Below are 24204 nucleotides of genomic sequence, written 5' to 3'. Positions count from 1 at the left end.
GCAGATGAGCCGGCCCCCATGCCACTGTGGCTTTGGTTCCCAGCCACAGAGAGAAAACATCCAGAATGCCAAGTGAAAGGCTTCTGGGAGGCAGGAGGCTAAGACATGGTCCTTGGCTTTGTTCACTCTTGTCGTTGAATGGCTTTGGAGAATTATGAATGCGCCTCCTTTTCCTACAGGCTTTCTGAGATTCTGGCCTCTCTCTGCAGGCACCCTCTCCCCTCCCCAAGCTCTAGGGGCCTGCTTCTCCTCTAGTTTTGCCCTGTGTTGTAGCTGGTCCTGTGGTCACAGTTTCAAGAGAGGTGAGCCCTGCCAACACGCGGCCCCATTCCTCATGCAAAGTGTGACGGTGCCAAGCCGCCAGGTCCCAGGCCTTACTTTATCCGGGTCACTGGGTACACTGTATGTGAACTTGGGTCTAAGCAGAGGTCGGCAGGCTGGGGGCTCCTCCAAACTGTTTTCAGACTTCCTTGCCGGTCTCCTTATCGCCAATTCCCTGAGGCCTCCTTGCTCTGCTTCCTGGCCAGGGCTGACCTGGGGGATCTGCCTGCTGGAGCCTGGGGAGCGGGGTTTCCTCCTTACAGTGTGTGTACTGCATAAAGGCCAAGGGGATAGCCATTTCAAAGGGTCAGATGACAGCAGCTTCTTGTGTTTGAGAATCAAATACAGACCACCCTTTATTTTTAACACACCACCTCACCCATTCCAGGCCTACTGAGCGGAGATGGCCTATGTATAACGTTCATTGTCTGTCCTTGCCACCCACCTGAGCATCTGCCTCAGACCTGCTATGCTGAGTTTTTCCTGCAGCAGTGGATATGGGAGGTCATAGGCACACATTGGTTGAATGAATGGATAGAACTACTCTGATCTTAAGAAAGTAGAGAACCTATCTTTGATTAAGGGCAGTTTAAAACACAGGAAAAAACAGTGAACAGAAGAATCCATTGAAGGCAACACAGGAAGCCAGTGTACTGTTAGTTAAGAGAAACATCTGAAATGCTCAGCTCAACCTTAACACTTTGCAAATAAGTAAGAAAACTCTTCAGTAAATTCAGCAAGTAATAAAAATATACTTTATGTTAGGATCCATGAATGAAGACCTCAGGAAGAAGAAGAAAAGGCAGATAGAGACAGACTGACAAAATGGACGAGGATGCAGAGAAAGATGTACACATGGAGACAGTTGTGGTCACAACTACCATTTGCGAGGGGCCTCCTGGCGACAGGAACTCTAGTGATTTTGACATTCCCACACCTTCTCTCTTTCTCACAACAACACTAGCTCCCATTTTTACAGTGAAGAAATGGAGGAATGGAGCAGTTAGGTAAGAGCCTATGGTCATACCACGAGTGAGTGCACCCCCACGCCCCAAGACACACACACTCAGAGATAGCAGAGCTCATCACTTACAATCACTAGAGACAGTGGTGGGACTAGGCACTTGATAAGTCATGCCACTGTTAGCTCAAGGCACTGAGAGCACGCCGGACACTACGGGCCTGCAGAGAGAGGAGCTGGCCATGGAGTGACATCCTTGGCTGTGAACCTGGAGAACAAGGTGGCCCTGGAGCGCCAAAGGCATGTTGTATTTTGGTAACCATTGCTGTGGATGAGGGCTTCACCTCCGGCACTGGTATCACGGCCTCACGGGGACTTAACAGAGGCCATTCTGGCCCAGTGCTGTCAACTCGATGGTCGGGGTTGAGGGAGAGAAGGAAAGGATTGTGGTCTGTGCTGCCTGCCATCAGCGGAGACTGCTCTGCGACCCCATTCATATTAGTCCCATTGTCCTGTGGAGACTTCCTGTTGTGGGTCTGTGAGTTTGACCTGGGTAGTATAGGGTGAGAAAAGGAAGGATTGTTGGCAGATACAAGATTTCTCTTTTATTAGGCTCTGACTTACAGGGAAATTCCCATCCGTCAGCCGTGCAGTCTTTGTCCACATCTCCATTCACCTTCTGGCCTCTTGACCAGAGCCACACTCTCTCCATTCTGAGTTCCTCATGCCTTCTGAAGTGCCAAGACCCGTGTCATTGTTTTGGGTCAAGCATACTCTCTCATTTTTCTGTTCTCTCCTTTCCCGGTCCAGGGTACCCAGGGGAGGTGGCCCAGGGCTTCCCTGAGGATGTGAGGGCACCAGGGGTCTCCCCAGACCTCTTATGGTGGAAGGTACAAGGAGCCCTGTGTACTTCTGAGCAGCTTCACCCGAGAAGGGCCTCCTCGTGCCCCAGATGCTGGGCTGAACCTGGCCCTGTCCTGGGCAGCTGTCCTTTCTGACTCTAAACAGTGCACCCTTGGAGGCCTGGCCAGGGCCCTGCTGCTGTCAGCCTGGGGGAGGGGGTCTCGCCATTGAAATCGGCACCCAGAGTATCTGAGCTGCCAGCGCCTCACAGGGCGAACCAGCAACCGGCATAAATCTAGTCCTTCTCCTGGCTGGTTTGCATTCCTTTCTTCCTAGTCCTGTCTGCCCTATACCTGACCCCTGGTCTCCTCCCTCCCAGACACAACACGATGGCCATCGGCATCGCAGTGGACATTCTAGGCTGCACAGGCACTCTGGAGGACCGAGCGGCCACCCTCAACAGGATCATCCAGGTGGCGGTGGAACTGAAGGACTCCATGGGGGACCTCTACTCCTTCTCGGCCATCATGAAAGCCTTGGAAATGCCACAGGTAAGTCTCCCCTGGGTTGGTGCGCCCTGCACTCCTGTGTGGACTTAGAGTTCTGAAAGGTGGTCTGCAAGCCCAGGCTTAGCAAAGCACCCACGTTTTTAGGCAGTCCCGAAAGGCCGACTAAATCTTAGTGAAAGCAGCTCTGATTAGGGGCAACCGAAAGCAGTGTCAAAAGTGTTTCAGCTCCGTTTTTAAAAACTGGATCGTTGTTGACGGTGCACACTTTCTCTTTGGTGTTCCAGAGGAGGAGGCGTCCTCAAGAACAATCGGTATTCCTTAAGAACCAATACCCAGATATGTCTGGCTGACGTGTATCATAGAAGAGACTTCCATCTGTGTCACCAGACAATTGGGGAGCTTATCTCTGAGAATCCCCAGAGTGGTTTGTCTCAAAATTATGTTGCTCAGGTCACCTAAAACAGACTTCTGTTAAAAAATTCAGATTTCTAGCCCATCTGCCATTTAAGCCCCTAATTAGAGTTTCTGAAGTCAGGCACCTTGCATTTATCTGCTTGGATGGGCTGTTTGTAGGATGAGTGTCAAACCTGAGAGGCTGTGTTTAAAGTCCAATAGATCTGAGAGAGGAAAGTTGTTCTGTCATCTTGATTGCCTGGAATCCGTGGTCCCATTTTGGTTCTGTCCCACAAGCCCTAGATGTGTGTAATCTCACCCTCGGGGTCCTCCAATCCTATAAAGCCAGTCTGCAACTGGTAACACCAAAACCGCTGGTCATTTAGCTTGGCTCTTTGCTAACTACAGACTGTCTCTGAAAGCCTGCTGGGCACTCACTGAAAAGCCACTGCTGCTGCTAGGGAAGACCCCACAGTCACATGTCCTGTAAGTCAGAGCATGTTAGGAACGTCATTTCCTAGCATTAAAGCAAGGTCACCCTGAAGACAAGCTGAACAACTTAGGGCCTTCACCAGGAAATTCTGAGGGGAATCCGTTCCAACCACAATATCCTAAGAGTTTAAAAACTCCTTAGATGCCCTGGAATTTTATAGGATCCCTACTTGAAATAAGAAAATCCAGCTGTATTTTCATAATATGCTGACTCCTATTACTAGCAGGGGTTATAATTTTTCATTCCAGTGTTTTTCATTTGCATCGTATTTATTTCTTCTCACCCAGAACGGCCTGTAATTTTGGAAGGCTGCGGCATCAGGCTAATTGTGTGTAGTCCTCCAGCCCAGAGCTTCCTCTGAGAGTGTGCTTGCCATCCATGGTTTGGGACTTCTCCCAGCGCACCTTAATATGCCTGTGCAGGGGGCTCCCTGGCCTCCAGCACCATCAGACTCTGCCCTGCTGGACCCCTTCAGTAGTGAGGGTCTGCAGTCCTCCAGGGCATTTGGGCCCCCCACAGTGAGTTAGGACGCTGCCAGGGGAGGGAGGTGGCAGACCCAGAGGAGGCTGAGGGGGGACTCCTATCACTCCTGGGTGTCCTCATCCAAAAATGACCCTATACTGTGGGCTCACGTGCCTTCTCTTCTCAGCTTCCAGTCTCAAGAAAGAGCATCCAGCAGATTGCGCCCAGATGAGAGACCGGGGCTTCTTGGGGAAAGCAGATGCTTCAGGAAGGGGAAGAGAAGGGACAGGGACATGGGGTGGGGGGTGGGCAGAGGAAGACAAGTCACCTCCTTTCTGTCCCAGCAGACCTGCTGGTGCCAATCATTTCTCCCTTCCTCTGGGAAGATGCAGCTCTTAGAGGCCAAGGGAATGAATCTCTTCTCTGTCACTTACCAGCTATAATAACCTGGAGCAATCTAACTATTCTCTTGTGGTTTCTCATCTATAAAACGAGGCCAAAATACTACCTCATGGGGCATTGGAGGATTAAATGAAATTCTTCAAATACCCGACAAAGTGTTGGCGTTCATTCCCCCAAATATTAGTGCCCTTCCTCTTTCTTGTTTTATGGAAAAAAAAACAAAAAACTTGAGACACTCCAGCTTGCTGGTTTTATGGTATGAGTGGGGGTTGTCTGTCTCGGGGCAGTCAGAGACAGTGGCACATGTTGGCATTGACTAAACTGTTCTAAAAGAACAGAATGAAAAGGAACGAGTAGAGTGGCATCATGTGGTCTGGGCAGTCTTCTGTGCATCTCAGACATTATTACTTAGGAGGAAATGAAAATGCTATATATTACATTCCTACATGCTTTCATCAGTATAACCTCTGTGGACAGTTGGCAATTCCCATCAACATTTAAAATACATGTATTCTTTGACCGTGGAGTCCCATTTCTGGAGTCCCAATATAGTCCCAATATTTTCACACACACATTTGCAAAATCTTCACAAGGTAATTTCATAATGGAAAAAATTTGTGAAACTCTTCTCTCTGGGAGACTAGGTAAACTTCAGCTTATCCGTAAACTGGAACATCATTCAGAAGTTTAACAAAATAAGGCTGTTCTGTGCTGTTTTATACATACTTGAATGATTTCTAAGCAAAAAACTGAAAAATGTATAAAGTGTGATATACCTTTTAATTTAAAAGTTGTATATGCCTATACACAAAAACCTGGACACATACAAGAAACTGATGGTTGTCTCAGGGACAGGTTGTTAGAACAACACAGAACAGGGGCAGGGGCGGGGATTAGCCTTTCTGTATACACTGCTTTTAGCTGCTTTGCCTTGTTTCTAAAAAGAGCCTCTTCCAAAATGATAACACCTTTCTCTTCCAGATCACAAGATTAGAAAAAACGTGGACTGCCCTGAGGCACCAGTACACCCAAACCGCGATCCTCTATGAAAAACAACTGAAGCCTTTTAGCAAAATCCTGCATGAAGGCCGGGGTGAGTACAGGCTCAGCCTGAGTGGGAGTGGTGGCCGCCTGGCATGTATCTGTGGGACCGTTAGGTCTGCTCTGGTTTGATCAGAGCCTTTAGCGGGACATTTCATGAGATCTGAGGTATCTGTAGGATTGTTGATGGATCATTGAGGCTTTTATCAGATGGTCATGCCATTTCTAGAACTGCGGTTGCTAAAACAGGACCTGGGCTACCAGTCACCTCACTCCGTGCTTTCCTTTCTTAATTGAGGTGTAACGTATGCAACATTATATTAGTTGTCAGTAGACAATGTAATGAGTCAGTATTTGTATTTACTACAAAATGATCACAATCTAAATAATATCCACATTATATACAGTTATCAAATTTTTCTTTCTTGTGATGAGAACTCTAAGATCCACTCTCTCGGTTACATTCAAACAGTGCAGTGTGGTATTAACTGTAGTCACTGCGCTGTACATTACCTCCCCATGACTTACTCACTTTGTACCTGGAAATTTGTATCCTTTGACCCTCTCCACCCATTTTGCCCACCTCCGACCACCAGCCTCAAGCAACCACCAATCTGTTCTCTATATCCATGAACTGAGGGGATTTCATTTTTCATTCTGTTTTTTTTAGATTCTGCATACAAGTGAGATCAGATAGTATCACTCTTTTTCTGTGACATATTTCACTTAGCAGAATGCCCTGAAGGTACATTCATGTTGTCAGATAGCAGGATTTCGTTTCTTATTTTTATGACTGAATAATATTCCTGTGTATTTGTGTGTGTGTGTGTGTGTGTGTGTGTGTAGTTAGTTATATATATAAGTATACCACATTATCCGTTCCTCCGCTGGTGGACACTTTGGTCGTTTCCATAATCTTGGCTATTGTAAATAGTGCAGTGAATGTGGGGTGCAGACATTTTTTAAAGTACTTTTTTTTCTTCAGATAAATAGCCAGAAGTGGAACCACTAGGTAATATGATAGTTCCATTTTTAATCTTTTGAAGAATCTCCATACTGTTTTCTGCAGTGGCTGTGCTGACATACATGCCTGCCAACAGTGCACAAGCATTCTCTTTTCTCCACATTCTTTCCAATATTGTTATTTCTTGTCTTTTTGCTATAGCCATTCTAATAGGTATGAGGCAATATCTCATTGTGGTTTTGATTTGCGTTTCCCTCATGTTGAGTACCTTTCCATGTACCTGTTGACTGTCTGCATCTCCTCTGGCAAAATGTCTATTCTGGCAAAATGTCTATTCAGATCTTCTGCCTTTTTCTTTTCTTTTTTTTCCTGTTGACTTGTGTGAGTTTTTTATATATTTTGGATGTAAACCCCTTATCAAATAGATGATTTGCAAACATTTTCTCCCATGCAGTAGTTTGCCTTTACATTTTGTTGGTTTTTTGTTGTGCAGAACCTTTTTAGTTTGATGTAGTCCTACGTATTGATTTTTGCTTTGCTGTCTTTGCTTTTGTTGTCAGAAAAAAAAAAATCACTGAAACGAATGTCAAGGAGCTTCTGCCTCTCTTTTCTTCTAGGAGTTCTGTGCTTGCAGGTCTCACATTCAAGTGTTGAATCCATTTTGAGTTGATAATTGTGTATGGTGTAGGGTAGTGCCCATTTTCTTTATTTTACATATGGCGCTCCAGTTTTCCCAGTACCATTTATTCAAGAGACTGTTCTTTCCCCATTATATGTTCTTGGCTCCTTTGACATAAATAAATGGGCATGGGTTTCTTTTTGGGCCCTCAACTCTGTTTCATTGATGTAGGTGTCTGTTTTTATGCTAATACCATACTGTTTGGATTACTATAGCTTTGGAATCTAGTTTGAAACCAAGGAGCATGATACCTCCAAGCTTGGTTCTTTCTCAAAACTTCTTTGCCTATATGGGGTCTTCTGTGGTTCCCCCATATTTTAGGATTGTTTGTTCTATTTCTGTGAAAAATGCCATTGGAATTTTATAAGGATTGCATTGACTGTAGATTGCTTTATGTAGTATGGACATTTTAACAATATTAACTCTTCCAAACCATGAACACAGAATATCTTTCCATTTGTTTGTGTCTTCTTCAATTTCTTTCATCAGTGTCATATAGTTTTCAGTATATAGGTCTTTCACCTCCTTGGTTAAATTTATTTTTAGGTATTTTATTCTTTTTCATGTAACGGTTAATGAGATTGTTTTCTTAATTTCTCCTTCTGATAGTTTGTTGTTGGTGTATAGACATGCAGCAGACTTTTGTATATTAATTTTGTATCGTGCAACTTGACTGAATTCATGTATTAGTTCTAACAGTTTTTGGTGGAGTTTTTGTTTTCTATATTATGTCATCTACAAATAGTGACAGTTTTACTTCTTTCCAATTTGGATGACTTTTATTTTTTTCTTGCCCATTTGCTCTGCCTAGGACATCCAATACTATGTTGGATAAAAGTGGTGAGAGTGGGCATCCTTGTCTTGACCCTAGAAAAAAAGTTTTCAGCTTTTTAGCCTTGAGTATTAGCTGTGGGTTTGTCAGATATGACCTTCATTATGTAGAGGTGTGTTCCTTCTATACCTACTTTGTTGAGAGTTACCATAAATGGATGTTGAAATTTTGTCAAATCCTTTTTCTGCATCTAAGTAGATCCATATGATTTTTTAAAAAATATTTTATTTGAGAGAGAGAGCACACAAGCAGTGGGGAGGGGCAGTTAGGGAGAAGAAGAAACAGACTCCCCACTGAGCAGGGAGCCTGATGCAGGACTCAATCCCAGGACCCTGGGATCATGACCTGACCCAAAGGCAGATGCTTAACTGACTGAGCCACCCAGGCATCCCTGTATGCTGCTGCTTTGGAATGGAATACTCTGTATATATTTGTGAAGTCCATGTGGTCTAACAGGTTATTAAGGCCAATATTTTCTTACTGATTTTTTTGTCTGGATGATCTATCTAGTAAGTGGAGTATTAAAGTCTTCTGTTATTATTGTATTGTTTAGGCGCTCCTATGTTGGGTACATAAATATTTACAAATGTTATATTCTCTTATTGAATTGACCTCTTTATATAATGCTTTTTTTGCTTGCTTGCTTGTTTATTACAGTCTTTGTTTTAAAGTCTATTTAGTCTAAGTATAGCGACTCAAGCTTTCTTTTGGTTTCCACTTGCATGATTATCTTTTTCCATCTCTTCACTTTCAGTCTGTGTGTATCCTTACATCTGAAGTTAGTCTCTTGTAGGAAGCATAAAGATGGGTCCTTTTAAATCCATTCAGTTGCTGTATGTCTTAATTAAAACATTTAGTCCATTTATATTTAATTATTGATAGGTATGTATTTTTTGCCATTTTGTTCATGGTCTTCTAGCTATTTTATCCTTCCTCTCTGCTCATTTCTTTTTCTCTTATTCTCTTCTTTTGTGGCTTGGTGATTTTCTTTAGTGCTATGCATGGATTCCTTTCTTTTTCTCTTTTGTGTATCTACTGTAGGTTTTTGCATGTGGTTACCCTGAGGCTTACATATAACAACTTATAACAGTCTGTTATTGAACCTGATACCAAGTTTGAATCCATTCTAAATCCGTACATTTTTACTCCCTCCCCACATTTTGTTTCTGATGTCACATTTTACTTCTTTGTATCTGTGTTTCCTAATTGTTGTAGTTAGGTTTACCACTTTTGTGTTTTAACCTTCATACTAGCTTTATAAATGATTAATCTACTTTTATTGTCTATTTAATTTTACCAGTGAGATTTGTATTTTTACGTTTTGTTACTAAGTAATACCCTTTTCAGCTTATAGAAGTCCCTTTAATATTTCTTATACAACTAGTTTAGTCGTAATGAACACCTTTATCTTTTATTGGTTTGGAAGACTCTGTTTCTCCTCCAATTCTGACTGATAGCTTTGCCAGATAGAGTATTCTTGTTTGGAAGTTTTTTTTTTTCTTTTAGCACTTTGAATATATTGTGCCAGTCCCTTCGGGCCTTTAGAGTTTCTGCCAAAAAATCTGCTGATATAGTCTTACGGGGGTTCCCCTATACAAATTGTTTTTTGTCTTACTGCTTTTAAGATTTTTTTCCTTTAATTTGGTGTGCGGATCTTATTTGTAACTCTGGGCTTTCCTGGATCTGGATGTCTTACTTCCTTAGGAAGGTTTTTAGTCCCTTTTCTTCTAGTACCCCTATAATGCAAATGTTAGTTTAAGGGATTTATGGAAGGAACATCATTAAGAAGACTATCTTCACTTTTCTCATTCTTTTTTGCTGCTCTGATTGTATGAGTTCCATTATCTTGCCTTTGAGCTCACTAATTCTTTCTTCTGGTTCATCTAGTCTGTTGAAGTTCTCTACTGTAATTTTCAGAAAGTTCAGTTGTTTTCTTCTCTGTGACTTCCATTTGATACTCTTGTATTTTCTGTCTCTTAGAAGTTTTCACTGTGTTTATCCTTTTCCCAAATTCAGTGAGCATCTTTATGACCATTATTTTGAACTCTTCATCAGGTAAATTAGCTATTGCCATTTCATTAAGGGTTTTTCTGAGGTTTTTTTCTCCTTATTCTTTCATTTGGATCATATTCCTGTTTCTTCCCTTTGCTTGATTCTTTGTGTTGGTTTCTGTGTGTTAGATAAAACAGTTACCCCTCCCAAGCTTGAAGAAGTGGCCTCATGTAGGAGATGAACCTTACCATTCAGCCCTGATCTAGTTCTTGGTTATCTTTCTAACCTTTGTGATTGTCTAAGCAGGCTTTTATTTTTAATGGCTCCCAGTAGTTGAGGATATGCCAAGACCTGTCAGTGTCCCAAAGGGAAGGGTCTTGGCCAGCATCAGTTTTTTAAATTATGCAAATATATATAATCCTATGAGAATACAAGTATAAGCCCCCACTGGCCACCAGAGCCAGGTGATGTGGAGCTGTCCCATGGATGGCAGTTGCCAAAAAAAAAAAAAAAAAAAAAAAAGACTTCAAGTGTATTAGCTAGCTCCCTTCTAGGCGCTATCAGGAAGCAGTAGCAAGGCAGAGGTAGAATGCAAAGATGGCACCCACCAGCCTACATTACCTCCAAGTACCTCTGTAGGCCCCCAGTCGTGTGCCAGAAGTGAAGCCTGCCTCTCAGGCTAAGGCTCCAGGACAAGCAAATAGGCCTCTTTCACAGAAAGACTGGGATATGTGTCAGTCTGCTATCCATGCAGCGCCCTGGGGGGTTCCAGTTGTTAACAGTTCCGTGAGATACAGGATCACGGTTCCGCTAGCCTTTACAGCCAGGTGATCAGGGGTGTATCATGGGGAGTACCCACAAAAACTGAGGCACCAAATGTGGGTAAAAGCTCCCCTCTGAAGATACTGGCACTCTGCAGTTTGGCAGAGGGGAGAGCATATAGATGTCACCTGCAGAAAGAAAAAAATGATGGCACCTGCTGGCTAGAATAAGGCAAAGAGCATGAAGATGTTGCCTGCCAGCCAGCAGGCCCCTAGATGTGTGCTATATTAGCCTGCCCCTCAAACCAACACTTCAACTTTAGCAAATGAGCTCTTTTCAGTCTGCTGCCTCCATGCTGAGCCCTGGTACAGGTGAGTCTGAGCACACAAGCCCTTTAATAAAGAGCTTGTTCTCAGTTTGTTACAGCCTGTGGGTCTTGTGGGCGAGAACAGGCTTGATTTTCAAACTAGCTGTTTTAGGGGCTCGTCTCTTAGGTGCAGGTTTTACAGTTGGGGTGTCCAATGTGGGATTCAAACCCTTTGCTCCTCAGGGAGAAAGCTCCAAGTTTTGCATTCTCTCCCACCTGTGCCAGGATTGAGGTTTATAGACAGGTTGGGTCCTGGCCTCTCCTACTTGCTTTGAATGTGGGCCTTGTTTACCTGGTATGTAGGAGTTGCTCAGTTTTTAGGGTTTTTTTCAGAGGAAGTTCCATATTTAGCTGCAGTTTCAGTATCCACTGGGTGAAGTGAGCACAGGCTCTTCCTATGTCACCATTTTGAATTGGAACACTCTTTCCTTAACTTTGAAAAATGGAATAAAGTTTTCCGTGTTTTTTTTTTTCCCCAGAGTCTACGTGTGTTCCCCCCAACAAAATATCAGTCCCACTACTGATGCCTCTTGTCACCCTGATGGAGCGCCAGGCTGTCACTTTTGAAGGAACTGACATGTGGGAAAAAAATGATGAAAGCTGTGAGATTATGCTGAACCACTTGGCCACAGCCCGGCTCATGACAGAAACTGCAGACAGCTACCGGATGAATGCTGAGAGGATCCTGGAAGGTAAGAGCTGTTTTCTGTAAGCCACTCTCTATTCTGCATAGTAATTAGAATGAAGGAACAAAAGAGCATGGGTGCTCTCAGTTAGGAAAAGACAAAGTAGGAAAAATTAAGTAGGCATGGAATTCCCTTTCTTATGATTGATCATTACTCCCTCTTAGTCCCCCTGAGTGACTTGAGAATCCTGTTTCTCCTTTCCCATGTGTTCTGTTGTGTCAGTGGCATAGAATAAACTGAGAGAAAGGGTCAAGAAGGAATTCGTCAGCTTGCCTACCATTAGTACTTCTGATTGGACCTATGTGAAGGTGGGCAACATGAGGAGTTAAGAGTTCTATGTGACTTCATTTACCTGCATTCCTATTTCTTCCCATATTGAGGTGAGGCCCCCTGCTTTTAGCATCAGAGGGTCCAACACAGGCAAAGGCATTGCTGAGAGAGCCTGGAGAAAAGTGTCTTAAGGAATGACCAACTAGGCTGAAGGAGGTGGATATAGGTGGGAAGGCCTATTTATTTCTTCCTGAAACAAAGCTGTTGCTCCAGAACTAAGTGGTTTACAATCTATCTGCTGTAGGTTTAAGAACTACATACATCTTTCAGTTTTTTAATCAGAAAGCTCTCTAGGGTTGGCAAGTGTTGGATTCAGAAAATAAAAGCACCTAATTGAATTCACCAGATATTGGAGTGCCTGCTTACATAAAGCTAATAACTACATTACATTGGATGTTGCCTAAGCCAATATATTAGGATGGGTTTTGAGAAAAGGGCTTGAAGCTGCTCTACAGCAAATTAAGGTTATCTAATGGCATTTCTCAGTTAATCCTGCTACAGATTTATGTAGCAAGTTTCCATTGCTGGGAGTAACTATGAACCCAGTAAGACCAGAGATTTGCTCACCATCTACCCAGGCCAAGGCAGGGAACCCAAAAGCACGTTAACTGAATGATTGGAAATCATCGTCTGGCCTCTCGTGTATTATCTGTCAAAGATATTCTGGCATCACAGGGAAGGATGGACTAGAAGTCTTCTTTTTTTCTTATGTTAGTCACCATAGAGTACATCAAGTTTTTGATGTAGTGTTCCATAATACATTGTTTGCGTATAACACCCAGTGCTCCATGCAATATGTGCCCTCCTTAATACCTATCACCAGGCTCACCCATCCCCCCCAATCCCCTCCCCTCTGAAACCCTCAGTTTCCCAGAGTCTCTCATGGTTTGTCTCCCCTGGCTTTTATTATTTTCTTCGCAAAGATCCTGTAAATCTAGATGGTAGAAACAGATTTAAGGACAGAGCACATTATATCCAGCAGGAACCAAGGATAAGAACCACATGTGTATGACTCTGGCTGGAGGTTTCTACCTCTCAAAGAGTTGACTGAATATCCCTTGGTTTTAAGTAGACAGATCTTCTCTTATGTAACAGAAGAGAGGCACGAAATAGATCCACACATATGGCTATCCACATATTTTTGAGAAAGGTGCCAATGTAATTCATTGGCTTTAGTCTTTCAACAAATGGTGCTGGAACTATTGGATATGCAATGCAAAAGAAAAAATGAATCCTGACCCTTACCTCAACCATGTACACGCTGATCGATCTAAAATGGATCATAGGTCCAAATGGAAGAGTTAAAGTGTAAAGCTCCTGTAAGATAACAGGAAATTCATTGTGTCCTTGGATTAGCAAAGCTGTTTTAGGACACAAAAAGCATGAACTGAAAGAAAAAATTTTGATAAAATTTTAAATTTTGCTCTTCAAAAGACACCATTAAGAAAGTGAAAAGGTGAACCATAGACTGGAAGAAAATATCTGCTAAATGTTTATCTAATAAAGGATTTATATCTAGACTATATAAAGAACTCTTATAACTCAATGAGAAGGCAGACAAGATTTGAACAGACGATATACCAGAGAACATCTGCAAATGACAAATAACTACAAGATGCTTAAAGCATTAGTTATTACGGAAATGTAAATTTAAACCACAATAAGACAATACCACGTACTGTCTAGAATGGTTACAATTTAAAAAGAATGCTAATACTGGGGCATCTGGAGGCTTAGTTTGTTAAGTGTCTGACTTTTCTTCATTTCATCTTGAGTCTTGATCTCAGGGTCATGAATTCAGACTCCATGTTGGGCTCCATACTGGAGGTGGAGCCTACTTAAAAAAAACAAAAATGATAATATTAAGATTTGGCAGCTTATGGAGAAACTGGAGCTGGTGAGAATGTAAAATGGTACAGCCCTTTGGAAGAGTTTGACAGTTTCTTTAAAATAAACATACTTACTGTATGACCCAGTAATTCCTCTCCTAGAGAAATGAAAACACATGTCCACACAGACTTACATACAGATGTTTACATTATTCATAACAGCCAGAAACTAGAAACAAGTTACACATCCATTCATTCCTTTTTATTGCTGAGTAGCATTTGTTATATGGACATTCCACATTTTATCCATTCACCAACTGGTCCATCGTTTGGCAAATGGATAAAATGTGGAATGTCCATATAACAAATGCTATTCAGCAGTAAAAAGGAGTGAACTGATAACCTGCAACAATGTGGAATAGTCTCAAAAACATGGTACTTAGTAAAAGAAACCAGACATGAAGTCTGCGTTGTATGATTCCATTTATATCAAGTTCCTAGAAAAGGCAACACAAAGCAAAGAGGTAGTAGGTAGTTTTCCAGGGGGATGGAAATGTTCTAAAACTGGTGGTGATGGATGTATAAATTGTATAGGCTGACTATTGTATATGAAACTGCAGCTATAGTAGGTGCTTCATGACACATAAATTATACATCAATAAAGCTGTAAAAACAAGGTTCTTTGAACACTCCTCCCCACAGTGGCTTGTGCACACAAATTTTATTCTACCATGTTTCAGTGAGTTTACTTGGTATTCCTTCTCCAAAGGTGTTCAGGTCTTTGAGGACAGGGCTCTGCCCTTTCCTTGTATAAAGCAGAGCCTGTTTTTTCTTTGGGGGCATTTTTAAAGTTCTGATAAAAGATGAATTTCATTTTGATCTGACTTTAAGCAGCTAGATTTTCAGTCTATTGCCAACATTACCTTTGAAAACTGAAGTAACTGTTCTGTTTTCCTAGGTTTTCAACCAGATGAAGAAATGAGTGAAATCTTCAAGACTGAATTTCAAATGCGATTGCTATGGGGCAGCAAAGGTGCACAAGTGAATCAGACAGAGAGATATGAGAAATTCAACCAGATTTTAACTGCCCTCTCACGTAAATTGGAACCCCCTCCTATAAAGCAGGCAGAGCTTTGATAACTCTCCAGAGAACCTTAGGATATTATTTGAAGCTTCTCCAGTTTCTTCTTTGGGAAGGCTTATCATTTGATAAAGTAATAATGTGCAAATCTGACAGTATACAAGCTTTTAGTATCCACAGGATATTAAACATGTAAATTACACAGAGCACACTTATTTATGAATTGTTTAAAATTACTACTGATTTTAAAATGAAAATAATTTATTATGAAGGTAACTATTGCTAATGTTGATCAGCAAATTTAAGAGAAGACGATGTTGGCTGGTTGCCTTCTTTTTCTGAGGTATTTGACCATTTTAGTTTAAATTCCATGTCAGATAAGTGTAAATAGAAAAGAGTTGAAAAGCATGAAAGATTATGGAAGGTATCAGTTGTATGATATTCTTTAAATATGAAAAATGTAAATAGTCATATGAAAATATATCTTTTTGTGAAATAACTGTATCTGGTCTCTTTATTGTTAAATAACTCATCATAGTACAATAATTATATCTCCTACCTTCCTGGGGTATCCTCTTCCCTAGATACTATATCCTAATAATAAAACAAAATTAATGAGAGTGATATGGAAAATGTAAGGTTTGTGGCATGGGAGACAGAGTGAATAGTGATAAATGGTAGACCTGGCTCCAGAAGACCTAGGTTCAAAGTGAAGCTGTGGTGCTTGCTAGCAGCTGGACTTTGGTCAAGTCCAAACTCATCATTCTGCGTGCAGCACAGCACCTAGTATAGAGGGAATACCCAGATGCTAGTATACTTCATGACAGCACTTTGTGCATTTGAAAATAACCAACTGCTGAGCTTCCAGTTCCAGATGGTGATGTAGGAAAACCCTGAACTCACTTGTTCCCAGATACACCAAATCTATACCTATTTATAAAGCACTTCCTCCTAAAGAAGTGAGGGCTGACTGGATAGCTTCTGCACAATGAAAGATGAAAGCTAGACCACACACAAAACAGCAACAGGGATGGTGACAGTAACAAAGGGAACCCCTACTCCCAAAGCTGCAAACTGAAGTGGGGAGGGATACTACTGAAGGACCACAGGCAGATTTGTTTGCCCTGGGGTAGAGAAAAGCCATGGTTTAAGAGGGCAACTAGAACATAAAGGAAACAACCCTAGAGCCCTGCAAAATAGTGGGGGAGCTGCTGGAACTCTAGAGGGTCAGAGAGACTGGTGAACACCATGGTTTGTTTCCCCTGTCACCTTGACAGAGCAAGATAGAGCATGGTCTTGGCACCATTGCTGGCCTGCCACCTCAGTGAGCCCCAGGCCTCTAGCCCACACCAAGCCCAAATGCCCTGGCATGCAGAAAAAAGCCATAGTTTAAAAAAGCAACTAGAATATAAAAGATCCAGCCCTCGAATGCCACCGAAAGGCAGAGAGCTGCTGCAATGCTCTCTGTTCAGAGGGGCTGGTGACACTGTTTACATTCTCCCTCCACCTTTATAGCTTGGAAAAGAGCAGTCTACTGCTTCCACAAGCCCCTGGTTCCTAGCCGACACCAGCCCAAGCCACCCCACCAGAGTGGCCTCAGTGTGCCACATACTGGACACCCCTGATCAGCACCCATATAGCTTCAGCTGTCTCAGCAAGGTGACAGAGGCACAAAGCACCCCAGAGCAGTCCAGGCCCATGCCACTTTGGCTCCAAACAACTTGCTAGGGCAGGATGTCCTGGCTCATGACCTTTATGGTTCAGGATGCCCCCCTCTATGAAATGACTTGGGACACTGGACTGTACCCCAGTCTAGCTCAGTCACCCCACCAATGCAGCTCCTATGCAGAACACCCTAGGATACCTAAGCTTATACCACTTCAGTTTCAGCTGCCCTGCCAGGGTGCCCTTTGCACAGAGTACACTGGAACCCAAAACTTGCACTAATTTCAGCTTCAGCTATCCTGCCAGGTGCCCTCTGCATAGAAAACACTGGGACCACCCTGGGCTACCCACGTCAGCTCTGGCCATGGCACCAGGGCAGCCCTAGCAAAGAGTGCCCAGGACCCCTCGCCCTTCCCAGCCATAGCTCCAGCCAACTAAAATCACCAGGAGCACACAGATTATACAGGGGATGACCAAACACAAGACCATTTCTTCAAATTTAGGAGAAATAGCTCTTCTACCTAATTCATAGAAACAAAAATAGTCAACCAAAATGAGAGAGGAATATGTTCCAAATAAAAGAACAAGGCAACACCTTGGAAAAAGAACTAAATAAAAAAGAGCTAAGCAATATGCCTCAAAAAGAGTTCAAAATATGGTCAAAAGATGCTCACTGGACTGGATAAAAAGTAGATGAATTCAGTGAGGATTTTAACCAAGAGACAAATATTAAAAAAGAACCAGAGGTGAAGAATACAATAATTGAAATTGAAAAAATACACTAGAGGCAATCAATAAGAGATTAGAGAATGCAAAAGAATGGATCAGCAATCTGGAAGGCAGGTAGTGGAAAACACCCAAGCTGAACAGCAAAAATAAGGAAAAAAGGAAAAAAGAGGGAAAAAAATCAGGTTAGGTTAAGGGATCTCTTGGACAACATAAAGTAAACAAGTACTCTCAGTGTAAGAGTCCCAGAGAAGAGAGAAAGGGAAAAAACACTTAAAATAATTGAAAACCTCCTTAACCTGGGGAAGGATATATACATCCAAGTCCAGGAAACAAAGAAACCTCTAAACAAGATAGACCCAAGAAGGTCCACATCATGACACACAATAACATTTTTGTTCTTGTTAGAACAAAGATTAAAGAAAGGTAATTCTACAAAGAGAGAGAAGCAACTAGTAACATACAAGGGAAACCCTATAAGCTCATCAGTTGATTTCTCATCAGAAATTTTGCAGGCCAGAGAGGAGTGGCAGGATACATTCAAACTGCTGAAGGGAAAAAAGCTACAACAAGGAATACTCTGCCCAGCAAGTTTATCATTTAGAATTGAAGGACAAAGAGTTTCCCAAACAAAAGTTAAAGGAGTTCACCACCACTAAACCAGCCTTACAAAAAATGTTAGAGAGACTTAAGTGGTAAAGAAAAGACCATACTGAGAAGAAAATTATGAAAAGAAAAACCTGACATAAGTAATAGCAAACATACAGTAAGGCAGTAATCACAAAGCTAGTATGAAGGTTAAAAGACAAAAGTAGTAAAACCAATTATATTTAAACAGTTAAGGGGGACTCACAAAATAAAAACATAAAATGTAACAACATATACATAAAACATGCGGGGAGATGAGTAAAAATGAAGTTCTCTTATAATGTGTTCAAATTTAAGGGGTCATAAATATATGAAGGCTAGGGGGTGCCTGGGTGGCTCAGTGGGTTAAAGCCTCTGCCTTCGGCTCAAGGTCATGATCCGAGGTTCCTGGGATTGAGCCCTGCATTGGGCTCTCTGCTCAGCAGGGAGCCTGCTCCCCCCTCTCTCTGCCTGCCTCCTCTGCCTACTTGTGATCTCTGTCAAATAAATAAATAAAATCTTTAAAAAATATATATATATGAAGGCTATATACTTAGGATGTTACATACAAATCTCATGGAAACCACAAACCAAAAACCTATGATACGCACACAAAAAAATAAAGTGAAAGCCAAGAATAATACTAAAGAAAGTCATCACAAGAGAGCAAGAGAACTATAAAAGTCAGAAAACAACAAAAGGGCATTATGTATGTACCTATCAATAATTACTTTAAATGTAAATGATCTAAATGCTCCAATCAAAATAATTTATCATTACCTTTTCCTCTAGCTGGTTAAATACGAATTTTCCAGGCTTACTTCCTAGGCTTCTGACTTCACAAAGGAGACTCTTTCTAGTTTATCAGGACCCCTCTCATTTTTTTCCTATTATAGAAAATTTGGAATACAAGATTTTAAAATAATAAATTTCAATCATTCTGCCATAAACTGCAAACACTTACCAATTTGCTTTTTCCTCCTTTTTTCTTCCTGTCTTCTAAATAATTTGGGGATCATATGGAATATCCAACTTTTCTCAAGTTACAAAAATTTCTCCATCGTGTTAAATAGCCTTTGAAAAAATACAATTTATTGGTTACATAAGTTATACTATAACCACTTTCCTTCCATCTTAAATATGCCATCTTAATATTCCATTTTAAATATGTTCTAATATACTAGAATGAAGTATGATCCTCTCATTACGGTCTATTTATTATTACAAGGGAAATATTAGTTTTGAATCCTCGTTCTCTGTATTTCCATTAATGTGACCTAGGATCATAAGGCCCTCTCCCATTTTTTTTTCCAAAGGACCTATCACATTACTATTTTTTATTTGCTTAAAAAAACAAAACAAAACAAAACAAAACAAAAACCCAACCAAACCAAAAGTACAATTCTACTTCTGGCAATATGGTGGTTTAGGTACTCTTGGAAAACCCTTTCCTTATAACTAAATAAATAAATTTTAATAAACTTACCTTTTAATGAACTGTTAAACTTGACAGAATGAAAGGGAAATCCCCAAGAAATAATCCTTCCCATCCCACTTCACCTACCAAAAGGATCAGCAAAAAGAAACTCTGTAAGAGAACTTAAAAACCTTAGGATGGCCCCCTAAGGCAAATACTAACATCACCTCAGTGAATGGGAGAAGGTGTCTTAGGTGAGCCAAATGTGAAATATCTCTATTAAGTAAGGATCCTTAAAGGGTCCCTGTTGTTAGGCTGGGGGGAAAAAAAAAATCCATCTGCCTAGCAGAGAGAGGTTACCAAGAAATAGGCCTTTCTTTTATGCATAGCTACAAAAAAAGAATTGTAATGAGAATGGTCTTTGGTGAGGATTTGCAACTATAAGCCTATTCTCAAACAAATCTAGAGTAAAAACCCAAAACTAAACTGATTTACAATGGTCCTAGGTTGCTGGCATCCCTGGGGCCTAGCAGATAAACCCATCCTCTCAGGAGGAAAGCATCCAGTATTCATACAATATAAATTTAAAAATGAAGAAAGTAATGTTTAAAACTAAATATATTTACCTATGAATATATATATAAATTCAAGCAGAAGCAATGTTATCATGAACAAAATGTTGGGGAAAGAAAGATTTAGAACCCCAATGCCTTCAGATACTAGAATTATCACATTTTAAACGCAACACAATCATATACAGTTGTGTATAAAGAGAAAATGAACCCAAACAGGAAATGAGTATTAAAAAATACACTGGGTGTGGTGCATAAACAATGAATTCTGTTACACTGAAAAGAAAATAAAAAAATAATTATTATCTGTATCTAACCTACTAATTAAAAAATATGATTACATTTTTGGGGGCACCTGGGTGACTCAGTCATTAAGCATCTGCCTTTGGCTCAGGTCATGATCCCAGGGTCCTGAGATAGAGCCCCACATTGGGCTCCCTGCTTGGCAGGAAGCTTGCTTCTCCCTCTCCCACTTCCCCTGCTTGTGTTCCCTCTCTCACTGTTTCTGTCAAATGAATAGAATCTTTAAAAAAATCTATTACATTTTAAGAGAAACTTGGTAGAAATGTATAGTAAACTAAAAAAAATCAACGGATGCTAATATTAAACAGAAGATTAGATCTTGGGGCACCTGGGTGGTTCAGTGGGTTAAGGGTCTGATTCTTTCAGCTCAGGTCATCTCAGGGTCATGGGATGAAGGCCCGCCTCAGGCTCCACACTGGGTATGGATCCTCCTTGAGATTCTCTATTTGCCACCCCAACCATGATCATACTGTCTCCAAACAAAAAACAAACAGCAAAAACCCAGAAGACTAGATCCAACTGAAGCTTTAATGAACTCACAGAGACAAGGAGAGGAAAAATAGAAGACATAGATGAAAAGATTTAAAAGACCAAAACAGAATGACCCAAAGCATCGAATCAGAAGAAAGGACAGAGACTTAAGGATTATTGAACAGAGAAATGGGTAATCTTCTAGGTATATCGAGACAATATTGTGTCTACTGTGTGAAGTTAAAAAGACAATCAAAACAGTAGCACAAACTAGGATTGGGGTGATCGGTTACTAGAGTTCTGATAAAGTGTTTTCTTCTAATCAGCAGGGGGATTAAAGATATTAATCAGCTTTAAGTTGTAAAATGTAAAGGGTAAATGCTCTAAGAACAAAATCGAAGTTTCAAACTAGAAGAGGAAAAAATGGAGAAAACAAGAATGCAAAAAGACAGTAAAGTGAGATGAATAGCAGATGAATGACATCTGACAGAGATGTCGGAAAAAACTCCAAAGTTATCAATAATCACTGTAAATACAAACAGACTCAATCTGCCAGTGAGAAGTCAGAGACAGCCATCTAGATTTAAAACAAAACAATCTGGGGCACCTGGGTGGCTAAGTGGGTTAAGTGTCCAACTGTTGATTTCAATTCAGGTTATGATCTCAGGTTTTAAGATCAAGCCACACATTGGGCTCCATGCTGGGCATGGAGCCTCCTTAAGATTCTGTCTCCCTCTATCCCTCCTTGCATTTTCTCTCTCCCCCCAAAATAAAAAATAAAACCTACACTCTTTATAAGAAACAAAATATAGAAACACATAAAAACTTGTAGTCCATATAAAAAGGTTAGGAGAGGGGCGCCTGGGTGGCTCAGTGGGTTAAAGCCTCTGCCTTCGGGTCAGGTCATGATCCCAGGGTCCTGGGATTGAGCCCTTCATCTGGCTCTGTGCTCAGCAGGGAGCCTGCTTCCTCCTCTCTCTCTGTCTGCCTCTCTGCCTACTTGTGATCTCTGTCAAATAAATAAATAAATAAATAAAATCTAAAAAAAAAAAAAAGGTTAGGAGAATTATGAGGGAACAGGGTGTGATTAGAGGGATGCAGTATGTGTCTGAAGTGCTGGTAATGCTTTATTTCTTGACTCAACTGTTGATTTTATAGTAACAAAGTGTACATTTACGTTTCATGCATTTCTCTGTGTATTTTATAACAATGTGTTAAAATATTCATAAAAATATGTGTTACCTAGGAATGTTTTCAAAAGATGTACAAGAGTTTGGTGAAGAAATTTTTAAACTTTAAAAATCTGGAAAACACTTCAGAAAAATAAATAGGAACATCATGTTCCTAGATTTTAAAACTTGGTATCAGAGATACCACTTCTTAAAATAACCTATAAACTCAATGCAATCCTAACATCCAACAGGATTGTTCAAGCTAACTTGATAAGGTTTTCCTAAAATTTACATGGCTAAAAATAGTCAAGACCATCATAGGAAGATAAGATGTAAGGAGGGGGGAAATCTTTTCTACTAGATATAAAAGTTCATTATTAAGCTATAGTAATTAAATTATCACTGGAAATTTGATATGACAGAAGTAACATTGGCAATCAGTGGGGGAAAGGGTAACTTTTTAAATAAATAACTCTTGGACAATTGGTTAAGCAAATGAAAAGGGGAGGAAAATGGCCCCTTGTCTCCTATCATAAATTAAAATAAAATCTAGATGAATTAAGAGCTTCCATGTGAAAGGCAAAACCGTAAAACATTTAGAAAGAAATCCAGAACTTTTTACTTTTTACTTTGAATCAAGGAAGAATTTTTTAAACTAGACAGAAAAAGCATTAACTATAAAAGATTAGTCTACATTAAAACAAACTTCTATTCATCAAAGGATATCATATTACAAATGCAGCCTCCAACATTGGCTACGCCTGTTCCCTGCCACCTAATATTCACACCCTTCTGTTGTCCCCTTCTACATTGCACCAGGTTTGTTTTGCATCACCAAGTACATATGGCAGAAGTCATGGTAGATTATGTCTGAGATTATATAAAAACTACGCCCCTGTCTTGAGTTTTTTCTCTTACAGATACCTCACTGAGGGAAGCAAGATGCCATGTTCTGAGCATCCCTATGAAGACGTCCACATGACAAAGTCCTGAGTCCTGCCAACAATCATGTGAATGATCCTGCAAGTGGACCCCCAGGTCCACATAAAGCCTCGAGATGATTGCAACCTTGACCAACACCTTGACTGCAACCTTCTTAGAAACTAAGCCAGTCACCAGCTATGCTACATAGCAAGATAATTAGCACCCTTAATGCATGAAGAATTCCCATGAATATAGAAAGACAATCAACAACAAAAAAAGGGCAAAAGATATAAATTGGCTTTTCACAGAAAACACAAAAGATTTTCAATTTCATCAATACACAGGGAAAGCAAGTAAGACTACAATGAAAGGCCATTTTCATTCACTGAACTGACAAAAATTGAAAAGACTAACTCCGAAGTGTTGGCCAGGTTATGGAGCGTAAGTAACTCATATACAAGTTGTAGGTGTGTAAAACTGTTACAATCACTCTGAAGGAAAAGGTGTCATTTTTTAAAAACTGAAGATAAATATAGCCCACAAACTAGCAACACAGAACTTGTTATCAGTAAACATGCATATGGATATACATAGCAACACAAGAATGAGGAAAAAGCACACATATCCATAACAGGAAGATGGATACATTGTGTATTTATGTAATGGGATACTATACATACTAAAATGAACTATACATAAACATGAATAAATCTTAAAGAGCGTTGAGTGAAAAAGCAAGTCTCAGAAGATACCATGCAGTATTCAAAATATTTAAAAGTAGAATGTTAATAATATAGAAATCACATGAACTAAGTTCATACACATCAATGTGCAACTCTAGTAAAATAATCCTTTATCCTTTAAATAAACTACACAATAAAACTTAAATCTAAAGTGATGAAAGTAGCACATTCAGCAACCACTAATAATTTCCAAATCAAATCAAATTTCCAAATTTGAACAGCTGGGCTGATAGAATTTTTTGTTTAACATGGCTCTCACCAGCTGAATGATATCCTCACTATTTGATAAAAGGCTGCAAACTCTTTCAGTTACATCCCTCACTCAACTGATAGTCATTAATTTACTAATGTGCTGTTTGGCACCTAAAGAGAAGGGACATGCTGCTGATCCACCTCTTACCTCATTGGACAGGATAGCGCCATCTGGGTGCTGGCTATATGCCAAGAGCCAGTGGTAGGAGCTCGCAGCTAGAGGAGAGAATGGGGGGTGGGGGAGTACTGGTTGGATGGGGATTGATGATCTGGGATGAACTGGGAACTTGTATGTTAGGTCTGTCTCATTCCACACCAAAACTGGTTCCCATATTGGCCAAACCAGAAAGAACCAGTGATTGGTCAGATGCCAGTTATGATTTAG

At 40.7% G+C, this 24204-nt stretch overlaps 1 protein-coding gene across 2 annotated transcripts in view; it reads left to right on the top strand.

The window, feature by feature from the left end:
- LOC111143032 (breast cancer anti-estrogen resistance 3) overlaps positions 1-15446 on the top strand; it is a 109593-nt gene extending 94147 nt beyond the window's left edge. Inside the window, exons 9-12 of one of the 2 annotated variants that reach the window (XM_022496453.1) lie at positions 2505-2676; positions 5366-5477; positions 11501-11713; positions 14825-15446. In XM_022496453.1, the coding sequence (XP_022352161.1) occupies positions 2505-2676; positions 5366-5477; positions 11501-11713; positions 14825-15003 (676 nt within the window). In that variant the 3' untranslated portion in view covers positions 15004-15446. The remainder of the gene's footprint in view (positions 1-2504; positions 2677-5365; positions 5478-11500; positions 11714-14824) is intronic. The other variant, XM_022496454.1, reaches the window with a different exon arrangement.
- The last annotated feature ends 8758 nt before the right edge of the window (positions 15447-24204 follow it).

This window comes from Enhydra lutris, unplaced genomic scaffold (genome assembly GCF_002288905.1).
Source record: "Enhydra lutris kenyoni isolate GAN:26980312 unplaced genomic scaffold, ASM228890v2 scaffoldscaffold9, whole genome shotgun sequence".
NCBI lineage: Eukaryota > Metazoa > Chordata > Mammalia > Carnivora > Mustelidae > Enhydra > Enhydra lutris.
This window is presented reverse-complemented; position numbering and strand designations above follow the sequence as displayed.